Source organism: Dasypus novemcinctus, chromosome 15 (genome assembly GCF_030445035.2).
Source record: "Dasypus novemcinctus isolate mDasNov1 chromosome 15, mDasNov1.1.hap2, whole genome shotgun sequence".
Classification (NCBI taxonomy): domain Eukaryota; kingdom Metazoa; phylum Chordata; class Mammalia; order Cingulata; family Dasypodidae; genus Dasypus; species Dasypus novemcinctus.
This window is the reverse complement of record NC_080687.1, coordinates 4,232,594-4,254,792: the sequence shown is the minus strand read 5'-3', so window position 1 is coordinate 4,254,792 and position 22,199 is coordinate 4,232,594. Positions and strand designations below refer to the sequence as shown.

Sequence of the window (22,199 nt, the reverse complement as noted above, 5' to 3'; positions counted from 1 at the left end):
CCGTGGCCCTCCGTGTCTGCCCAGTGGCCTCAGGCTCCCATCGGGGCCCCGGCTTCGGGTCCAGTGGCACTCTGGCCTCTCCCGTTCCCTCATCACACAGAGGTCTTTTAAACTCCCTTTTCCTCAGAAATACCTGGTTCTCACCAAATGATCTCATCCTTGGCCGTTAATGAGAGGATTAACAGATTAATCACAAGAAAGTACCACCTGAGAAACAGCTAAGAGACTGTCAAGAAAATTAAAATTCTAAAATAGTTTCCCTTTCATTTTGAGAGATAAGAAAATTGACCGTTGAAATTTTTGAGTAAATAATTTTTGTGCGTGTGTGATTCCTCAGCGGACTTCTGTGGCACATAAATGAGTGGAACAAAAAATCGACTGCTGCGAACATGGCCAGTTCGTGAACCAACTTGTGGTTCTAAAACGCCTTAGCGCTTACATCTGTCTTCCTAGCAGATGACGTGCCATGGAGCAGGGTCTCTAAAGCCACAGGCAGTGCCTTTTTGAACAAGCCTCACTCCGTAGTGTCTTATAAATGTGGATTCACGTGCAGGTGTTGGCACACCTGTGAGGACTGCACACAGTAGGGCAGGATCTCCAAAGGGTTTCCCTCACTGACTCCAAAGAATTAACTTTCACCACTGGCTAAAATAGGGGAAAAACACACTTGTGGATTTCTGAAAATATTATAAAATATTATAAGGAATGAGTTCCAACTTGTGCTTTGAAGAAATGAAAGAAACAAAGGCACTAGGGTTTTTTCTGTCCTGAAGCAAATTCCTGTTGTCTTGTAGGACTTGATGAACCGGGGAAGTCCGGGGAGCTGAACTTGGCTCCGTGGAGTAGAAATCAAACTGCCCCATCTCAGTCCTCTCCCACCTGGAGGAGTTCGTTTGGAGACTCCTGGCAAGCCCAGGAGGCCTGGGGACTGTTTATTCTTCCCACCTTCCTCCCAGGCTTCCTGGAAGAGACCCCGCCCAGTAGGAGAGTTCTATAAACTGAGCCTGGCGTAAGGTTCAGCATACCTGTGTTTAGACCGGGCCTGGCTAAGGGTCCCACACCCCTTTAGACTGGGCCTGGGTAAGGGCTCCACACACCTGTGTTTACCTGTGTTTAGATTGAGTCTGGGTAAGGATTCAACACACCTATGTTTAGACTGAGCCTGGGTAAGGGCTATACACACCTGTATTTAGACTGAGTCTGGCATAAGGGCGCCACACACCTGTGTTTAGACTGAGCCTGGCATAAGGGTCCCATGCACCTGTGTTTACCTGTGTTTAGACTGAGCCTGGGTAAGGGTCCACACACCTGTGTTTACCTGTGTTTAGACTGGGCCTGGGTAAGGGTCCACACACCTGTGTTTACCTGCGTTTAGACTGGGCCTGGGTAAGGGTCCCGTGCACCTCGTGTGTGAGCAGACCCTGCATCCCTGGCAGCTGCTCTGAGGCTGGAATCCAGGCCGGAGCACGGCTGCTGCCTCCGACAGGCCTTGCCATTGGCGTTGCCAGCAAAGCCTCATACTGTCTGGCCTGCTCATCCCTGGCCTGGCCTCTTCCTCCGCAGCCCCTTCCCAGGGCCCTGTGTCCAAGCTCCTGTCGGATCTCCTGATGGCTGGTCACACTCATGTCACTGACGTGATGTAGACCTCCGTGTTGAAACGAGAACGCTAGCCATTACCTACGTATCTCCATTTTTGCTGAAGGAATATTTATCTGGGGGATATTTCTCTAATGTACATGGCCTAGATACTACAATAAAGTACAGAAGTGTTTAAATTTCCCATAAATTCCATGAATACAGCGTCCATTTTTCATGTTGTTTGGTAATATTGAAGGTTTCTAACTGTACGCTGGCTGGTTCTGATGCAGTAGGCTTAGAGGAGCAGAGCTCTCGCACAGTTACCCTTCACGCTGGGATGATCTTCAGTTACTTGAAGGAGCTCTTTGTAAGGAACCTGAAGTGTAAAGTGAGGGTCCTGCCTCCTCAAGACGTTAACGGTGGTTTGAAGCCTCGTTCTCTTTGTATGGATTAATATTCTATATCCATAAGCATTCCCTTTTTCTTTCAACCTGTCATTAAGGAATTCAAGGTATAGAAGATAAATAATGTTATAAAAAGGGATAGCAGTGGTTGTCAAACGAGCAAATGAAAAAGTTTTGGATACATTTGTAGAAACCTTTACTTGTCTACAAACTCATTTCCTTTTTTTAAAAAAATGAAACAGTGCTTTGATTTATTATGATGTTTTCTTTTAGCCCATTGTTGATTTTTTAGTGTGCAATAATATATATAATTAGAGTTGTTTATGTTTTGTAAATACAACGACAAGAATCCTGTTTCACTGAAAAACTGGAACTCAAAATGTGGTCTCATTAGAAAACCTGGCAAAGTGCTGTAGACGCTCATAGGAGATGTCTCAGTGAATTCTCAAGGCGGTCAGTATATACAGCAAGAATTGGTTTAATTTGTCCACCCAGAGCGAGGCTAACGAGGCCCGGCTTCTCATGGAACATTAATAGCGCGTTGTGCTCGGCTCTAGCACGTTACAACCCCACCTTCTCACGGAGGACAGGGTAGCATCACCCCAGCGCTGGCTTCATCAGTCATCATCTACCTGCTTCTACATTTGCTTTAGAGAAGGGCCTTCACGGCGCGCGCTGGTCACCCCCCCCCAGGCCCGCACGGGCACGGGGCAGAGAGCACTCTGCCTTACACGGCTTGCAGAGGCTCTTTCATGGTAGGTACCGATTCCCCGCTTAAAGTTGTACAAAAACAGCGTCACCTAAGGCTTCCTGCAGCCGCTCAGGCGAGGGAGGCCCCTCTCGGGCTGGGCCCTGCCCTGCCGCCTGCCACCACCTCCCTCCGCCAGCCAGGCCTGAGCTGGTGGCTCCTCGCTGACCTCTTTATCTCCAAGAAGAGGATTGGGTTATTCGGTACAATTTTCATCGCGCGCCAACTCTGCGCAAGGCATTACGGGAAACAAGAGAAGCACTGGGCGAGGTGCCGGCTCCAGGGGAAGCGGAGCAGAGGAGCGCCGCCCTGCTCCACGTGCGGCCCGGCCGGAGGCCCCAGCAGCTCCTGGTCCGGCTCCGCACGCGGGCGCCGTGTCCTGAGTGGGGTCCACCACTGGGCCAACTGGCCGGGACCCCAGCGCCCCCAGCGCTCGCTCTGCCTCGAGGACAGACAGGCGGCCCCGGCAGGACCCCGTGGGTCCAGGCCTCGCAGGGCCAGAGCAGCAGGAGCCGGCGGGGGCGCCGTGCGGGTCTTGAGGCCTGTGAAAGCACCGCCGTCCTCATTTTAATAACCCACCTGCCTGGGTAGCGCCGCCACCTCCGTTTCAGCTGACGAGAGGCTGACGTAGCCCCGGCCGAGCAGGAGCACTGCGGTTCTGCAGTTCTCTGGAATACGTGCAGCTCTGCTGAGAGAATCCTCTAATATCAAAAGCTGGTTTTTGAGGCAGGACCAAAAGGGATGGGAAATATTCCTGCTGTAATCTGAAAGAAGAATTAGGAATTCAATAGTCTTAAATAAAACGAATTCAGGAGGAATAGACTTGGCCTCCTCACAGTTCCTTCCGGTAGCCTTGTTTCCTTGGTCACAAGTTTCAGTGAAGCTTTATCCCAGACCTTCTAGAGAAAGAATCCTCTCCTATCTCAGACCTTGGGACAGAATCGAAATGAGAATTAGCTAAGTATTATCCCTCTAAGAGAGAGCCTCTCACTCTCTATTTCCCTCCTGCCAGAGCCTCGGGGTAGGGCTGTGGATTGGGAGTGGGTTGAGGAGGCTTAGCAAGGCCTCTGCCTTTAGACACGCACCGTCAGGGTGAAAGCAGAGGCTTAAGACTGTGTGAAACCACCAACGTCCTCGTCATCAAGCAGTTCGGATTCTTGATGTGTGCCCGTTGTTCTTAAACTAAAGTCTTGTTTCAAAACCCAGAATGGGTTTGTGCATGAAGACGTTCTGCAAAGAACAAATCAAGAGATACCATGGACTTAGTGACAAATGTAATACTGTGTATATACTAGCGAAGACTCTCAGTGTCACACTTAAGCTTTGGCAAGGTTGATATGCTTTAATTATTTGATATCTAATATTCAATTCTTAGATATACATTTGATTTAGAAAAGATTGCGCTGTTAAGTGTTCTAAACCGGATTTTTTCTTTTTTTCTGCACAGTGACTAGGTAAACTTAAAATCTGTAAAACTTCATCTGTTTAACTTCCTACTTTACTGTTTCTTGTCATTTTATTACCAAAAATGGAACAAAATTATTTAACTACAATTTATTATTGATTGAGCTGCACAGCTGCCTCTCTAATAGAATAGAGTAGGATAAATAACTATAAACATAATAGAATTAGAATTAATTAAAGATCATTATGAACAAATTTATGAAGTAATAACTTTTGAAACTGGGATGAAATGGATAAGTAATGAGAAAAATATAAAATGTCAAAATTGGCACCAGAAGAAATAGACACTTAAAGGCATTAAAGAAATTGACGGTAAAATCTTTCATCCCCCAAAATCCTACATTACAGGTGAGTTCAACCAAATTTTTAAGAGATAATTGATTCATTTTCATGCAAGTTGCTCTAGAAAACACAGAAAGCTACCCAGTCTATTTTACGAGGCTCATGTCATTTTGATTCCAAAAGTAGATGAGAGGGGAGCTGACGTAGCTCGGTGGTTGAGTGCCTGCTTCCCATGTATGAGGTCCAGGGTTCAAACCCCCGCACCTCCTAAAAACAAACAAACTAGCAAAAATACCACCTCTCCTTGGGAGCAGATGTAGCTCAGTGGTTGAGCACCTGCTTCCCATGTAGGGGGTCCTGGGTTCAATCCCTGGACCCTCCTAAAAACTAAAAACAAACAAACAAAGAGTAGATGGGAGGATGTAACAGAAAAGCCAAGGACCAAGGATCACCGGCATTCAACCCGAGTGGCTGGTCTTCAGGAAGAAAAAGACACCTTGCTGATGTCTAAGTTTTGGACTTCTCCCAGCCCCTAAGCCATGAGCGAACCCATTTTGTGGTATTTGTAACCAGAGCTGAAACTAATACAACTCCTTATCTTCTCTGAAAACAAACAGAAAACAAAAAAAGGTATGAGAGAACTCTTAATACAAGGAAGGAGAATGGAAGGAAGGAGAGGAGGAGGGAGAAAGGAAAAAGAATCTGCCGGCTGCGATTGATTCTAGTGGTTTGGCTGTTGATTGTGTGGATTCCTTGTCGTATTACCTGCAAATAATGGCAGTTTTAGATCTCTGTTTCTGTATATACATATTACACCCTAAAGAAGACACCATATTTCAATGAAGAAAGTATTTGTTTAAGGACAACATTGGAAAAGCTGTCCCATTATAAAATAGAAACAAAATTCTATCAGCTCCTTACCTAACACTACATGTGAATGAAAGTGGACTCCAGATGGATTAAAGACAAAAATGTGAAAAGTAAAACCATAAATATAGCTAACTGATCAAAATACAAGACGTCATCTTTGTAACTTTAAAGGCTACTTAAACAAAACCCCAAGAGCATAAACAAATAAACTGATTTGATTACCACAAAGTTAAGCATTTCTGTTCAACAAAGAACAACGTGGATAAAGTTAATAGACATAGGACATTTTGGGAAAATGACTCTTCAATGCCTAAAACCAACAAGGACCTAATATCTAAAAAAGTATAAAGAAGTCTTGTAAAATGAGGAAGAAAAGAACAAAGGAAAATTTTTAAAAAGGATCTTCGGTAAATCAACAAGGACAGGAACCCCTACAGAAAATTGGGCAAAGGTATGAACAAGACGCTTATAGAAAAAGAACCAAAGGCCAGTGCGCCCTTAGGAAGGGGTCACACAGGAGTGATCGGAGGAAGACACGTGAAGCGGCCTGGCCAGCACCGGAGCCTGGGCCCTCGCGTGGGGCCTGGGGAAGTCGCCCTGCGTGCTGGAGGGGCCTGTCGCTGGGCCAGCTGTGTGCCAGACAGGGCTAAACAGAAAGGGACATGCGTGCAATGCATGTCCCAGCGGCATTCAGCAGCCTGGCTGCGCCCCACTGGGCAGCAGCTAGAAGCAGTGGGCTGGCTCTGCACCTAGCCACATGGGAAAAAGTAAGAAACAGGAAAACCTGTACCCTTGGGCCATTTTTATAAGTCCAAAATACAAACGCAGAGGAAGAATACTAGTTTATAAGGACACATGCAAACCAAGGACAGACACTGGACACAGCGCAGTGTGTCTGCAGTGGCGGTGGGCGCGGAGTAGGGGTGGGGAGGGAAGGGAAGGAATCAGTCCAGGGAGGGTCTTTACCACCCTCAGGTCACAGCCAACATTTGATATATTGATAGTAATGGTTTTCATCTAACAGAATAAGAGTTGGTTGGGTCGCTCCAGTCTTTCCAGTATGCCTAGCGGTATCCGTTTTATTTGAAATGATTTGTTTTTTAACTGACGATGTTGGTTAAAATCTTCCTTTGAATAATATATTTGACTTCCCTACTATTTTGAATTCCCATGAGTAGACTTGGACAATAGCTATTCATAATAAACCATCATTTATTCGTTTTGTCATTCTTTCATTTATTGCACCAGGCACTGAAGATACACCAGTGATTTTCCTCACTGACCAGCTATACTGAACTGACAAAATCACTTATGCTAACTGATCAGACCAGCACTGCCGACATAACCGTGCAGCGTTTCCACCACCCTCTTCTCGTTTGCATTTTACCTTATGTCCTGTGTCCTAGTCAAACTGTTATTCCAACATCAGCAAGCTATAAAGTATAGAAAATCTGTTAGGTTTTAGGAAGGAAATTCTATTCTGTCGTAAAACCTAATTGGTTACCGTTCCAACTGAGAAACATCCACAGTAATTAGTGTAAAAATACCAAAAATTTTGAAGAAGTAAGCCAAGAAAGGGGCTGGGGGAATAGATTATTAATTAAATGTGCTCTCCGGAAAAAATGAAAAGTATTATTCAGAATACTTCTATATTTGAAAAGTGAAAAGCAATTTCAGAGTGCTAATTTAAGAATTCATTTATTAAGTGAATTCCAAATTGGGTTCGACGCCTTAGGAAACAGACATGCAGTCAGAGAATGACTTCATTCACATATTTAGTTACAGCTATAATTGAGAAAAATGTTTTAAATGGATACGCATAATTGAAATTCAAGAAGCTAGATCTACAGCTTTTTGTCCATGTTGTTTAAGCCGGTGTCCTCTTTCAACCACAGTGAGAAATTGATGCGAAGTGAAGGCAGGAAATGAGAGGCACAGGGGCCCTGCAGAGGTGCCCACGAGCGAGCTCAACCCTCCCTGCAGGCCCAGCAGCCAGGAGGAGGGCAGAAGCTGGGGCTGGCTTCCCAGGGACGGAAACGGCCTTCTTTGCTCGGGCTCTTCACGGACAGTGGCCATCAGGAGTTGGCACTGGTTCCCAACAGCCAGCAGACCTCTCAAATTGCCCAGGGATCCCCAAACTGTAATAGCAGAGCCACCCCGTAGCAGAAGGAAACGTTCCCTTCCAGTGGTGTTAGGGGGTACATTTGAAGACTTTAGGCAGGAAAAAAATGTGCATCAACATCTCCAGTAAAATTACTTCAAACTGATGGTTAAAAATTAGGAACGAGAACTGTTCTTTTAAACATGATTGTGCTCTTGTAAGACACCCATTTTATATTAAAATCCATGCTGTATACATAATGGAGCAAACAACGTAGAGCAAGTGAAGGAGGTTTAACGTAGGTCTGCGCTTTGTTAGAGGTGCTGTGTTGCCATTTCCAGAGCAGACGAGCACAGGAACAGAGAGCACAGCTCCTGACTGATAGAGAAGACTGAATCAGAGTAGGCCTCACGTCTCTCCTGGTCCGTTTCAGGCCCTGGAGAGTGAGTTCGTGTCCTGCCAGCTGCACCAGTGGATCGACCTCATATTCGGCTACAAGCAGCGCGGCCCAGAAGCAGTGCGAGCCCTGAACGTGTTCCACTACCTGACCTACGAAGGCTCGGTGAGCCTGGACGCCACCACGGACCCTGCGCTCAGGGAGGTAGGTGGGAGGGCCACGCCGTTCCGGAAGTGTCTGCCGTCTCCCCTGCGCGTGCCTCTCCATCTCCTTCTCCATAGAAGTGCCCGCCGTCTCCTCTATAGATTTCCTTTCAGCCTAACTTTTTACAAAACGTGGATTTCAGGTTCTTGGCAAATACAGAAAAGCAAATATGTTCTATGTCAGAAGCAAGTGAGGAGACCAGCATGTTGTTCTTTTTTGAACTGCAGGTGTAAAAGTGCACTTCAATATCCCTATTTTATTTGTTTACTTCAGAATCTTTAATAAAAAGTGTAATGCAAATTAGTGAAACCTAGTTGAATATTTAATTATGAATATTTTGTATTAAAATAATATGCCGGGGTATTTTTTACTATAAAAGCAAACTTGCAAATTCTAGACAGAGGAATGTTCAAAAGATGCATCAGTACAACAGGTATTAGCATGTCCTTCCCATATAATCTCCGCACTGAAGTGTTTTCAGCTATCAGTTGGGAATTAGAGGCTATATTATGTGTATAAGTATGTTTGGTGAAAATGTTGCTGTAACGTATTATTCAAGTCACTCGCACATTGCGTACAGTGATTTCAGATAAGTGAACAGAGCGAGGCCACAACAGCTGCAAGATAAGCTGTAGCCCACTCTTCTTCCTGCCAGATAGCTGCCATCTGCTGTATGCAAAGCAAGCCATCATCTGCATCTCCCGGCAGCGGAATGCTGCTTTTTCATGTTATTACTCTTCATTTTCGGGCTGGGAAACATGTCGATTTGGGAAATGAAGCTCTCCTAAAAGAATCTCCGTGCACAGAGCTCTTTCTGCTTCCCCTCTATGAAAACAACTGTGTCTGTGCCGCTGAGGCAGGGCCCATGATCTCTGACAGCTGCCCTTAGGGCTCGGCGCTCAGGGAACACCGCAGACCTGTTTTTAGGGACAGCCTTGTGCCATATGTGTGCACAGTGAAGGGTTTACAGCCTGAAGCCGAGAGGGGCAGAGACAGAACAAGGGAATGAGAATGAAGCCAAATACTAGGAGATGGCTCAGTGAAGTCAGGGCTTTTCTACTCACAGCGCACGTGTCGAATCCCCAGTTGTGGGCAGACTGTGACCAGGTTGTTTCGCAGGAAGTAATTCTGAGCCTATTTCTTCTCTTGACTGTACACCCATGTGGTTCTGGCAACTCCTTACAAAGTACATTCTCCTTGAAAAGCAAGACCTTTTAGAATCAGAAAAAAAGAAACTAACCAAAATACTAATAGCTTGTCCTGACATTCCAAGACCAACTCAGAATTGTTTTTTGACTTTTAAATACCATGGGATTTTCATTCCTGAAAATTTTATTTGTTTTATTCATTATTCAACCTTTTATTACACATTTGTAGTCATTAGTCATTACGAAGGTCTTTCCTTTTAAAGAAATTTCCAGGTTGGTCCCATTAGGCAAAATAAAATTATTTTAAGCATCTTGTATGTGATAAAAGTACATGGCAGCATTGAAATTGACAGAAAAATAGCTAGGTTTTCATATTTAAACAAGAGTCAACACAAGAGAAGTGAGGGAATGAATAAGATTAAAATGGAATTAAAATTGAGACTTTATTCATGTTTATAGTGATTATTATTTGAATCCTATAAAAATACCTGTTTATATAAATTATCATACCATCGCTTTGGACAATGATAAAATACATCCATGTGGACCTTCACTGTTGGACTGTTGGGATCCTCAGGAAACATTACACAAAGACGTATAATTTTTAAAATATGTTTTGTTGCGGGGGGAGCAGTTCAGCCACAGTGCATGCTCTTTGAAGACGCCTGACCATCCTGCAGCCCGCAGGGAAGGGACTGAGTGCCCGCCGCCCTGGGCCAGCTCGCCCTCCCCTGCCAGGCTGTCAGGCAGATGCTGAGGTTCCATGAGGCACTCCCCGGGCCATTCTGTGCTGCGCGTGCCCTCCCCGACCCATGGCTGGGTCGATTCTGAGAAACCCAGGTGAGGAGCGTATCCTCTCCCAGGTGGGAGGCAGATACGCTCCCAGGTGAGGGGCATATCCTCTCTCAGCTGAGGGGCGTATCCTCCCCCAGGTGAGGGGCATATTCTCTCCCAGGTGGGGGGCTTATTCTCTCCCGGGTGGGGGGCGTGGTCTCTCCCAGGTGGGGGGCGTATACTCTCCCAGGTGGGGGCTTTTTCTCTCCCAGGTGGGGGCATATACACTCCCAGGTGAGGGGCGTATACTCTCCCAGGTGAGGGACATACATTCTCTTAGGTGTGGAGGCAGATACTCTCCCAGGTGAGGGGCGTATCCTCCCCCAGGTGGGGGACATAGTCTCTCCCAGGTGAGGGGCGTATACTCTCCCAGGTGAGGGACATACATTCTCTTAGGTGTGGAGGCAGATACTCTCCCAGGTGAGGGGCGTATCCTCCCCCAGGTGGGGGACATAGTCTCTCCCAGGTGAGGGGCGTATACTCTCCCAGGTGAGGGACATACATTCTCTTAGGTGTGGAGGCAGATACCCTCCCAGGTGAGGGGCACGTGCTCTCCTGGGTGAAGGGGTTATAGTGATCTATGGTTTTATATTAAATTCCAGCTAACCTGAAGAAAGTGGTTTTTTAATGCTTAAATTAAATGCTAATTTAAAACAAAAATTATTTAATATATGAATATCATATATGTCTCCTTTATCAAAAAAAAAGCTTCCCTAATCTGCCTGCAGCTTTGAGCTTTGAAGGTAATGCTACGGCTTGAGAAATGGCTTCAGGTTATTGAGTCATTCTTCCTTGACAGGTGAAATCATGAAGCAGCACTAACCACAGCAATTATGGCATTAAAATGTCAAGAAATTAGAGGTCAGAATAGCAGATAATTTTCTTCTCTATGTCAGATTAAAAACTGACATTCTTTGACAGCTTAGGATCTCTGGCTGAGAAAATTATGACAGCTTAACTTATTTTATACTTGTAAAGCGTAATTGATGATAAACTTGATCACGACAGCCTGCGGGCAGAGGCGCAGTTTCGCAGCCAGCCCCTCCTGATGCGTAAACACAGAGCTGCTGGGTGGTGGGTAGTGTTTTTAATTGTCCTCAGTCTCAATATATCATAATCTTCTGGGCCCTTTTTTTCATAGATGAGCACAAATGATTTCTTGAGTAGTGTTTTTAAGCATAAAGTGAACACTGTTTCCTGCCCATTTTTGCATATCAATGCCCAAGTACGTGATTTGCTTCATATTTCTACGTACTGAACAGTGCCCGGGAATCTCCATGTGTATGTCCGGCTTAGGTACAGGCCCTTCTGGCTGTCCACTCCCACACCTGTCAGGTCCTCGTTGTCAGCCGTGCGCCCCAGATCAGCAGCAACACAGGGTCCTCGTGAGGCTCTGGGCCGCCCAGGCCTCCCCAACCTGCTGTGTGGAACGTGCATACTGCAGGACCTCCAGGTGACCTGGGTGAGGCGTTACAGTTCAGGAAGCACTGCCCAACAAAAGGGGTGTTAAGCCGCCTGGCAAGCTTTGTCCCCCTCACCCAGGGGCTATTCGCCTCCTACACAAAGAGAATTGGATAATGAAGCCCCCTGGACCCATCTCCCAACCTCAAAATGTTTCACCTTGTATTTCTTCTCTATCCCCAATCCACCTGTCAAAAACCCAATGACTTTTGAAAGCACGAGGGAAGGTTTTAACAATATGCATGCACTCCCTTCCAACCCCAGCTAACGCCCATCGACTGTCCCCACCCCCAGCACCTTGGGGTATTGGGGAGAAAGTCCAGGCAGGTCTGTTTGAGAACCCTCTCCAGGCGTTTCACACACATTCCCAGCTGAAGGCTCATGACTCTTGTCAGCCTTCTCCTGGAAGTCCCCGCTACATAATGTCAGAGCTTGAGGACAGGAGGTCTCCTGATTCTGGGGTCAGGGTGTCTTTCAGGCCCCAATTTTTTTCTAGGAATTTAAAAATAACTCAATATATACTAAAGCATATTAGTTTTGAGGATAATGTTTCTTATCAGTCTTTTCGTTTGTTGATCGCTCTAACCACTTCTCAGAAGAACACAGTTCCATCAGTCCTCAAGGGCCGTCATGCACGGCTGGTTAAGGGAGATGACAAACTCAGTGAATGCAACCAGATTCTTTTTACCATAGTTTTATGAGTAAACAATAATTCATTCTAAAACTGTTTAGAAATGTTCATACCTACAATGACAGACATAGTAAATCAAACCTCTCTGCCTCAGAGTGTAACCGTATGGTGCAAAGTAGCAGTAAAATACGGTGGGAAGACAAAGTCAGGCCACTGGTTGAGATCACAATCCAGCCAGTTATTGTTTGAATGGCAGTAAGTAAGCCACCTAACTTTGTGTCCCTTGGTTTCCCACCTAAAAAATGACAGAAATGAGACCTAACTCACAGGATCACATAAGAGGAGACAGGTGAAAATATTTTGAAAACTATGAAGCACTATGTAGATACCAATTATTATAACCTGAAAGTGTAATTAAATGAACTATCTTGGAAGAGCTTTCTTTCAATAGTTACTTCTCTCTTTAAAATACCAAAATCATCAATCTGATTGAAAACATTAATAAACGAACAGATAAAATCATTTGATTTGGATTTTATCATTTTGTTAAAATAAATGATTTTTCAAAGGTTCTTTTCAACAGTGTCTCCAAAAATGTATAGTCAGCCTAACTGTGACCTACTCATTGCCTGAAACGTACTTCCTTTGTCTTGATATGTTAGTATTTCCTGTCCCCTATTGTTATTGTTCTTTTTGAAAGTTTTATTTGTGCGTCAAAAGTGAAATAAAATTTTAGTTTAGTTTGACACTCATTATCAAGTGAGTTAGGATAGCTTTGGTGCTGGCATTAAAGCTGTACCACAGTAAGAGAAAAAACTGGAGTCAGTATTCCAACAGAAGCTGCCCCCTCCAACCAGACAAATGATCGGCAAGACACTTCTGCGCCTGTCGTGAGCTTGCCATCATACCTGCAGCCAATGTTGCCAAAATGAAAAATGATTTAAATGACTTCTCTTTGACAGTGAGAAATAATCCATATAAGCCTATCATAAAGGACTGTTTTGCTGGCAGCTATTAGAATAAATGAGCCATGCACTATTTATTTATAGATAAATGCACATTTATCTCTTTACGTTGGAAATATGAAAATATTAAATGTGTGTTAATATTGCCAGCACTCATAAAATGTGATAGTGTTGGTCTAATTTTCTTTGTTACTAATATTTCCATATTACATTTTCGTATTTTACCTCTTTCTTTGCTCTGACAGAGCTAACAAAGCCTCCCTTTGGGTTTGCTGTGGTGAAAATATGCCCATAGGAAGTAGAATAGATCACTCCAGTTTTCACTTTATTTTCTTGCGGAACTGACACGATAGGGCTGTCAAGGGCCAACAAGACAGATGTGTCTTTTACCAGAGCAGCTGCACTGCTGGCTTTCCCTGGAAGGGGAGCTCGTGAGCGCACGGCATGTGTAGTACAGGGCACTTGGTGCACGTGTGTGGAGCCTGTAAAGGGTCCCGAGAGCTGGCCTCTGCGGCCTCTGCGGCCTCTGCGGTCCTTGCCTGTCCTTGCTGGGCCTGCACTGCCCCTTGCCTTTTCTTCCCCCATTTCTGACTGCTTTCTTTGGCGTGGCCAGGGACCCACCTGGACCCACTTGTGTGGGCAGGTGCTGTCCGTGTAGACGAGCCAAGAGCCTCATCGCCTGGAGCCAGGGCTGCAGGCCCCTCCTCCTGGGGAGCTACCTGGAGTGGCGATTGCCATCAACACCCAACTCCACGGCTGATAAAGATTTCTGAAGACCGCCTTAATTTTCCCTGTAATGCTGCATTTTACTGAGCTAGACATTTTAACCAACTCAAAAGCCAAATTAAAACAGAAAGAAGAGCCCTACAGTTTAAATTGTCGGAATAGAACTATCTGCTCAGGGTTCTTTAAATTTGTCAAGAATCGTTTGGGGAGCAAGAACCGGATCCCCAAAACTACCAAGGGCACGAGGTGTCAGTGCAGGAGTGCCAGCTTGCCCTGCCCAGACACAGGGAGGCCGTGTCTCAACAGAGAAATCAGTTTCCAGGAAACTAATGACACACATTTAATTTTGATTAGTGAATAAATCTTCAATTTAGGTTTATCTCTTCTCCTCATAATTACAGCATTTCTCAGCTCGGCATGGTCATCAGTCGACCAGAAAAGCATAAGTAATGTTGCTCACTGAGGTGGAAGTATGTCATGTATGTGAAATGTGCCTTCTTCATCTCTGTGCTATTTTCATTGTGTGGTATTGAGAAGTGCTAATTATTGATTTCAGAAATTCACAGCAAATGCTTTCATAAGCATCTAAAGTCATATTTTACTCGAGAAGGGTGAAAATTGCAGCCTGCTGTTTGTAATAGAAATAGCTGGAAGGGGTTGCCTTATCTTCTATTAACATAGATTTGGGTTATATTGCACAGTTGTTACCTCAGCATAAATTAACAATTATTCAAAACATATTGTGTGCTTCAATTTGTTGAAGTAGATTGACTCAATCTAAGTACCTAAGCATTTCAATTAGATGTTCAGGACTCATTTTTAAAGGTTTTAAACATATTGATAATGGCCCTTTGTAAAGCCATGTGAAGTCTCACTATAGTATATCTAAATTATTGCTTCCCATTATGTCAAAATCAAATAGCGTTTTGTTCTACAGAATACATGCAATGCTATTTTAATCCACATTTAGTTTAATAAGTGTATTACTTCATTTTAGAATATTTATACTACCACCTTGTGAATTTTTTCTCAGCGTCATTCCACCTCCCAAGCAATTCCATTTCAGCGTTCATTATGTTCATTATTATTTCCTGTCAGTGATGAGCGCGCCAGAGAGCTTATTTGGTATGGCAAGGAAAGGTCCTGGGCCACTCCTGTCTTCTCCTTCCCCTCCTCTTCCACCTCCCGAGTCAGCCAGCACAGGGTCACTTTCCGTAAACCGATTCACAGGAGGAATTTGGCAGAGATGGAGTGATTGGTCTCGTGGTGGGGGAAGTCCTCTCCGTGGGCTCCGTTCAGTGGCCAGCCCCAGGGTGGGCGGAGAGCCACGAGCCTGGGCTGCTCGCAGGCCGTGCTCTGGGACGCTTCCTTCCAGGTGCGTCGTGGCGAGTCACGTGGAGACGAGGGCCTCGTTCTCTCCTGGAGGATTAGGAAGGACAGATGCCTCCCCAGGAAGCTCCTGAGACCCAGGTACTCCACGTCCCAGTGGAAGTGGCCCTTACTCGGGCTGGTCATTTGCTTGGTGCCACCTGGCAGAGCTAACCAGCCTTTCTCTCCCGTGTGGGCCGCGGATACGCATCCTGTGTGTACCGGGCAGGCGTCGGCGCGTGGCCCTCGAGAGCTGAGCAAGTTTCCTAAAGACCCTTTTCCAAAGATACGGCCGGGCAAAGGGGTCCCCGGGGGGCCCGGGGCCGCTGCATCCAGTCGGTCCCCAGCAGGAGGGGCCGGGGAGGGAACTGTCCCCAGACCCTGTTGAGGTGGAGGAGTGGAGGAAGGTGCCCAACCGCCAGCAGCAGGGGCCACGAACCCCAGCCCTCCTCCGCCTTCTCGTAACCCTGTCCGGGCTGGACCCAGAGGGAGCCAGTGAGCCAGGGGCTGCCAGCCGTGGGTCCTCAGAGGCCAGCCCCCAGGGGTGGCGGGGGTTCGCCTGCCCGCGCCTGGGGGCAGCCACTTCCCTGGGCTGAGCAGCCATATTCCTGCATCGCAGGGCAGGTCAGCCACTGCCCAGCCCATTACGGTGCAGGTGCATCTCCTGCCTCCATCGACCCTGGCTTATCTTTAAGGAGAAAAATTGAGTGAGCCTGCCACCAGCAGCACTAACCTGATTTGAAGAGAACACGTTCTGGATGGAGCATTTTCCATCCAGGGGAAATGGTGATGGTTTTTTCACAGTCATTAGTTAAGTGAGTGATGTAATAGCATCGTTATAATCCGTAATTCCAGGAATAAATGGAGCCAGCAGGAGGGTTCTGTTTCGGTTTACATACACACAAATAAAACCAGGAACGGAGGCGGGGAACTGAACAAATTAGAATCCCCCCTTCCATATTGTCTAACATAATCTCATAATTAAAGCAAATGTGGTCCTTTTTTACTTCAGTGAGTGAATATTTGCTTAAGTATTCTAATAATTCTGGTAGGTATAGACTTAGCCTTAGAGCAGTTGATAGCTGAAACAAAAGGGAAAATGTTTGCCCTTTTGTGGTTTCTAGGAGAAACCAGAAACAGTTGAATATAAAATAGCATTTTAATTTTTTATATAGTTTAATGTCTGGAAAGGAAGAAATAAAGTACAGATATTATTTGCTTGATTTATTTTGCTCCTGTTTTTCCAGCATTAAAAAGTAATGCTTTATATGATCTTGTGTTATTACAACAATAAACCAGAAGCAAAAGCTTATCAGTTAAAATACAGTCTGCCACTAAGTAGCCTTCCTTTTATCATTTCAGACTTCTCAACATTCCATTGTCTGTTTATTTTTTCCTATTGAGTATAGAATTAGTAGAATTGAAAGTGGAACAGAAGGGTGATATAAAATATTTTTATTGGGCATCAAAATTGTATTTTCTGTTAAAAGAAAAAAAGAATACCTACCTTCAAGCATTAAGGTAAAAGCATTATAACTGAGAGTTGTACAGTGAATTAAATACAAAATTAAGAAAATTTTTTGAAAATCTTTCCCTGCATTCCCAAGTATCCACTTTTACTAATTTTTTTCTTGCATTTTCTGAAAATTGTCGGTGAATCGACTGGTGACTTTGGCGTAGTCTGGTATTTTGTTTTACGGGTGGCATGTCCTCTGGAGGACAGTTTGAAAGCTAATCCAGACCACAGCGGATGGGTGACCAGGTCCATCTGACGGCGTCTCCGTCCTCCCTCGCAGTGTGCCAGCTGAAGGGGTGCCGGTGCAGAGGACCAGCAACCTGCTGGCTTTTATCCAGGGTATTTACTGGGGTAGAAGCACCTGAAGAGTGCAGCTCAAGCTGCTCTCTCACCAAAGTCAGTTCCGTGGGCTGAAGCGAGAGGCTGCTGGTCCTGGTGAGGTCCAGCCCCCTTGGGCTTCCTTCTCATGCCGCTGGCGCAGGGCTCGTCTCTCGGGGCCCCTCTCTCCTGGCCTGGGGTCGTTTCTTTCCAGCTTCTATGAGTCTCCCCTGTCCTGCTCTCTTCCCAAGGCCAGCTGTGACCTCTCAGGCAAACGGCTCATCTCTCCCCAGGCCTCCAGCTTAGAAAAGGACAGTGTGCTCTCTCTCACCACGTCCGACTCGAGTGAGTGAGTCCTGTTGTATCAGACCCCGGGAGGAGGCGGGGGCTCACCCGGGTGAGGGGTCAGTGGAAGAAAACCCGGGAGCAGCCTTAACAGGCATCCAGTCAGGGCATCACTCCCAGCGAGCAGGTTAGTTTACAAACACCGTCTTTTCTCTTGGAGATTCATGAAATCATCTCAAACATCACATAGGTCCTCCAGGCATCTCATCTAAAAGAGACTAGGTTTCCTTTTACAAAAACAGCTAGAAGTGGTAAAGATTCTTTGGAAGAAAACTTTATCTGGGCTAAATTGACTTGCACTGAGGAGACACACAAAGTTCACCCAAGCTTTATCTACTCCTCTCCCCCCAGAGAAGGCACGTGAGAGAAAGCACAGCTGTCCCTGCCCGGCGTTTCTTTTCTTTTGGAGTTCACCTGAACGCCTTGTCAACCGTAGCCTACCTGGGGCAGCGTGTTACCAGGTGTGCAGCTAAGACGGGGCTCCCCCCGCCGACCATTCCTCTCGGGGGGCTCATCCCGGGGATGGGTGCTTCTGGGAAGGGGGGGCCTCAGGGAAAGGCGACAAGGAGGCAGGGGTGGAAAGCCACGGCGGTGAGTCCGTGTCCAGCGACGGCGCCCTTCAGAGAGCCACCTGCCTGCGGGCGGGTCACAAAGGCTGCGCCTTCCACCCGGACTGGGGCAGATGCCCCCCGCCTTCGCCCCCCCACCCGACACGGACCCCACAGCCGTACCAGCGGCGCCGGCCTGCAAGGACAGACGGGATCGCGGGGAGGCGGGGGGAGGCGAGTGCGGGCGCTTGTCACGCGCAGCCGGGCCTGGAAGATGGGGCGCAGAGAGGAAGCCTGGGAGGACCAAGCGTGGGCGGCCACTGAGGAGGAGGGGCGGGGAAAGGGGGCGTCTCGTCTCGGTGGGGAAAGCCGAGCGTGCGCCGTGGCTGGGAATGAGCAGGGCAGGCAGGGTCTTTACGTGTGCGTGTCCCCATGTGCCCGCCCCCACAGCGGAGGCCTCAGAGGCCAGCACCCACACCCCACAGGGGGGTCTCCTAGGCCAGCACCCCACACCCCACAGGGGGGCCCTCCTAGGCCAGCACCCAGCACCCCACAGGGGGGCCCTCCTAGGCCAGCACCCCATACCCCGCAGGAGGGGCCTCAAGGGCCAGCACCCAGCACCCCACAGGGGGGCCCTCCTAGGCCAGCACCCCATACCCTGCAGGAGGGGCCTTGAGGGCCAGCACCCAGCACCCCAAGGGGGGCCCTCCTAGGCCAGCACCCCACACCCCGCAGGAGGGGCCTCGAGGGCCAGCACCTCACAGGGGGGCCCTCCTAGGCCAGCACCCCATACCCCGCAGGAGGGGCCTCGAGGGCCAACACCCATCACCCCAGCCCCCCAAGGGGGGCCCTCCTAGGCCAGCACCCCAGCCCCCGCCGGAGGGGCCTTGTAGCCTCATTCCAAAAGCCTTGCTCTGGGAGGTGGTTATAAGGGAGTGGGAGTGTGTCTCTGTGTGTGCATATTCTCTGAGCCATGCACCTTATCGTTGTTAAACCTCAAAAATACTAAGAAGTTTAAATAACTAAGTAAAAACAAATGCACGTAAGGAAGCTTACATCCAAAATGCCCAAATCCAGTTATCTACAGAGACTCAGAGTGAGTGTTGTCATTCAAGAACGAGCAGGGCCACGTCTCTGTGAGCCCATCGGAGCTGCCCACCAGGAAATCAGGCTTCCATTTTTGTAACAACAAAGATTGTTGTCACATTTGAAAAATCTAGTGTTTCACTCTTATTATCCATGTTAGATTTGTATGAAATATTTAAGACTATATCACTAGTTTATGTAAAAAGTTAGCATAATTCATGGATTTTAAAGGTACACATTGTTTCCATATCCCAGTATTCTGAATCCGGGTGCCGTACCGTCAGTGGTTTACTGTAGGTTATTGGCAGCCGTGTTTACTTGCTCACATCATAAGGATCATGGTTCTTCTAACGATGAGCACCTCCTAGAGGAGATGGAGACAGCGATTTTTTTTTTTTTTAAAGATTATTTATTCAATTCCCCCCCTCCCCCGGTTGTCTGTTCTCTATTTGCTGCGTCTTGTTTCTTTGTCCGCTTCTGTTGTCATCAGCGGCACGGGAAGTGTGGGCAGCGCCATTCCTGGGCAGGCTGCACTTTCTTTCACGCTGGGCGGCTCTCCATACGGGGTGCACTCCTTGCACGTGGGGCTCCCCTACGCAGGGGACACCCCTGCATGGTGCGGCACTCCTTGCACACATCAGCACTGCGCACGGCCCAGCTGCACACGGGTCAAGGAGGCCCGGGGTTTGAACCATGGACCTCCCATGTGGTAGACGGACGCCCTATCCACTGGGCCAAGTCGTTTTCCCCGAGACAGCGATGTTGACAGTGTCTCTCCTAATGTCAGTTTCTGGCCTCCCGCTCCACATCCTCAGGTGCCACAGTGCAGGCAGTGTTAGTTCCTTCTTGGGAAGGGCACTCAGTCCGCTAACAGATAGATTTCTTTAAACGCCAATTGAAGTTTTGGTGCTCAGATTTCACAAGGGTTCGCAGGCCCTGCGTTCTGTGGGAGCAAGACACAGGGCCAGCGGCCGAGGTGCGTCGCGGGCAGCGCCTGCTGCCAGGGCTGCGCCTCGGCCGCGGGCGCGAGAAGCCCCATCCCAGCGTCTCACATGATGCTGCCCAGCCTGGAGGTGCTGGTGCAAACAGAAGCCGCGTCCGTGAGCCGGCCCCCACCCGGGAAGGCCAGTCCGTGCCCGCCGGTGGAGGCAAGCCCCAGAGGGGATCGCTGGGTGGCTCTGTGGGCACGTGTCGTGAGCGTGCTCTCTGGATAAATACAGCCCACCTCAGGTCTCTGGAAGTCTTCTTAAAGGCCCTTTCTGCTAATATAGGAACAGTCCACCTTACAATTGGCCCTAAGTAGTTGGGACATTTGGAAATTATTAAGGGAAAATTCCTTTTTTAAAAAAATTTCTCCCCACCCCCATCCCCGTTGTCTGCTCTCTCTGTCCCTTCACTGTGTGTTCTGTGTACACTCGTGTTCTTGTCAGTGACGCTGGGAATCTTTATCTCTTTTTTGTTGCATTACCTGGCTGCGTCTACTCTCCATGTGTGCGGCACCACTCCTGGGCAGGCTGTGCTTTCTTAGTGTGGAACACAGCTCTCCTTACGGGGCGCACTCCTTGCGCATGAGGCTCCCCTACGTGGGGGGCACCCCTGCGTGGCATGGCACTCCTTGCATGCATCAGCGCTGTGCGTGGGCCAGCTCCACACGGGTCAGGAGGCCCAGGATTTGAACCCTGGACCTCCCATGTGGTAGGGAGACGCTCTATCAGTTGAGCCAAATCTGCTTCCCAAGGGAAAAATTCTTAAGGGAAAAAAATCTTGTCATGCTGTTGACTAGTTATTCCTACTTGACCTTCAGACCTCGGCTCCCGCCCTTTTCCTGGGAGCCCCTTCCCAGCGGCCCACCGGCCCTTCGCCTACCCCTGTGAGCCCACCTCGTGCCCCTCCTGGGGCCGCGGCACCCTGGGGGGCCTCTGCCCTCCCGCTCCCGCCAGCATTGCCAGGCTTGTCGGACCCCCAGACTGGTTACTGGCTGAAAACCTCTAGCCGGAAGTTTAGCACCTGATCTGGTATCCTCTGGCGCAGAGTAAGCCGAATCCAGGAACTGCCGCCTTGCTCTGCGCGTGGGTTAGCGGGGAGGCGAAGAAGCCTGGAGCTTGCTCGGGTGCTGTCCCCCTGCGCGCGCGTCTCTTCAGGGCTGTGGCAGGGCCACGTCAGGTCCTCACCTGCAGGGACTCGACTGAGCAAGCAGCCCACGTGGGCACCTGGGTTCGATTCCACGGCAAAGGGCAGGGGTGTGGAGGGAGGCCGCGAAGGGAAGGTCTGGAGCGCAAGGCGCATGTCGGGGGCGACCTCGAGACCCCTGAGGTGCCCGGGGCACGGCTGCAGGCGGGTGTGTCCGTCCCCGGCCCCCGTGGCTGGGACCTCGCGGCTCCCAGAACGAGGGGCACCCACGCCGCTCCAGGCGGGGGAGCGGGTGGGGTGGGCACCGAGCTCACTCCCCGTTCAAACGTTTCGGTGATGACAAGAAAGAGAATTAGCGGGGACAGGTGATTTTTCAAGATAGGAAAGACCCACCCGTATTTTCATCTGAGGGGAAGGGCTTTTTGAGAGGCAGCACCACAAAACAGCTAAAAGCCTGGGGGAGTTGGAAAGCAGCTGAAAGAGCCTGGGGAGAGCCTTGGGGTCGGAGGCCTGAGGATCGCAAGACGGGGGTCAGCTTCGTCTTCCTAGAGAGACCCATTAAATGTGAGGCATAGACTGACCCAAGCTGAGGCTGACCCACCGGGGGCCCCGTTAGGTATGTTTGTGGGGTGCCCTGCCTCCGTCCAGAAAGGGACCTGCCAGGGCGAACTGGGCGGAAGACTTCTGGAAACGATGGCAGCCCCGTGGCGTTTCCTGGTGGAATCTAACACTTTCCTTTCAGACGCAGAGTTACAGGCGAGCGGAGCAGGTGTCGAGTCATTCCTTCTCCGGGCGTTGGAAGGCGCCTACTGGGTGCAAGGCCCGTCCAGCCAGAGGACGTTCCGTCTGGCGCCGCCGCCCGCCCCCTCCTTTCCCAGAGGAGTGGAAGCACGGCGGTCACGCGTCTGTCACTAGCGGGCTCGAGCGGCCCGTTTTGCAGCCAGCTAGGTGTTGGCATTTGCTAGCCAGGGAAGCTTCAGCAACAAAATGCCTGCTTGTTGTTGGGTTCTCCCAGCAAGTCATTCCCAAGAGTTTATTGTTCATAGTGGAGCCTGGCCGCAAGTCCTCTCTTCTC

The 22,199-nt window shown here is 48.5% G+C and overlaps 1 protein-coding gene across 6 annotated transcripts in view; it reads left to right on the top strand.

The window, feature by feature from the left end:
* Positions 1 to 22,199, top strand: part of NBEA (neurobeachin) — a 579,373-nt gene that overhangs the window by 535,170 nt on the left and 22,004 nt on the right. For all 6 annotated transcript variants that reach the window (XM_071208160.1, XM_071208159.1, XM_071208158.1 and 3 more), the window contains exon 48: positions 7,881 to 8,048. In XM_071208160.1, the coding sequence (XP_071064261.1) occupies positions 7,881 to 8,048 (168 nt within the window). The remainder of the gene's footprint in view (positions 1 to 7,880; positions 8,049 to 22,199) is intronic.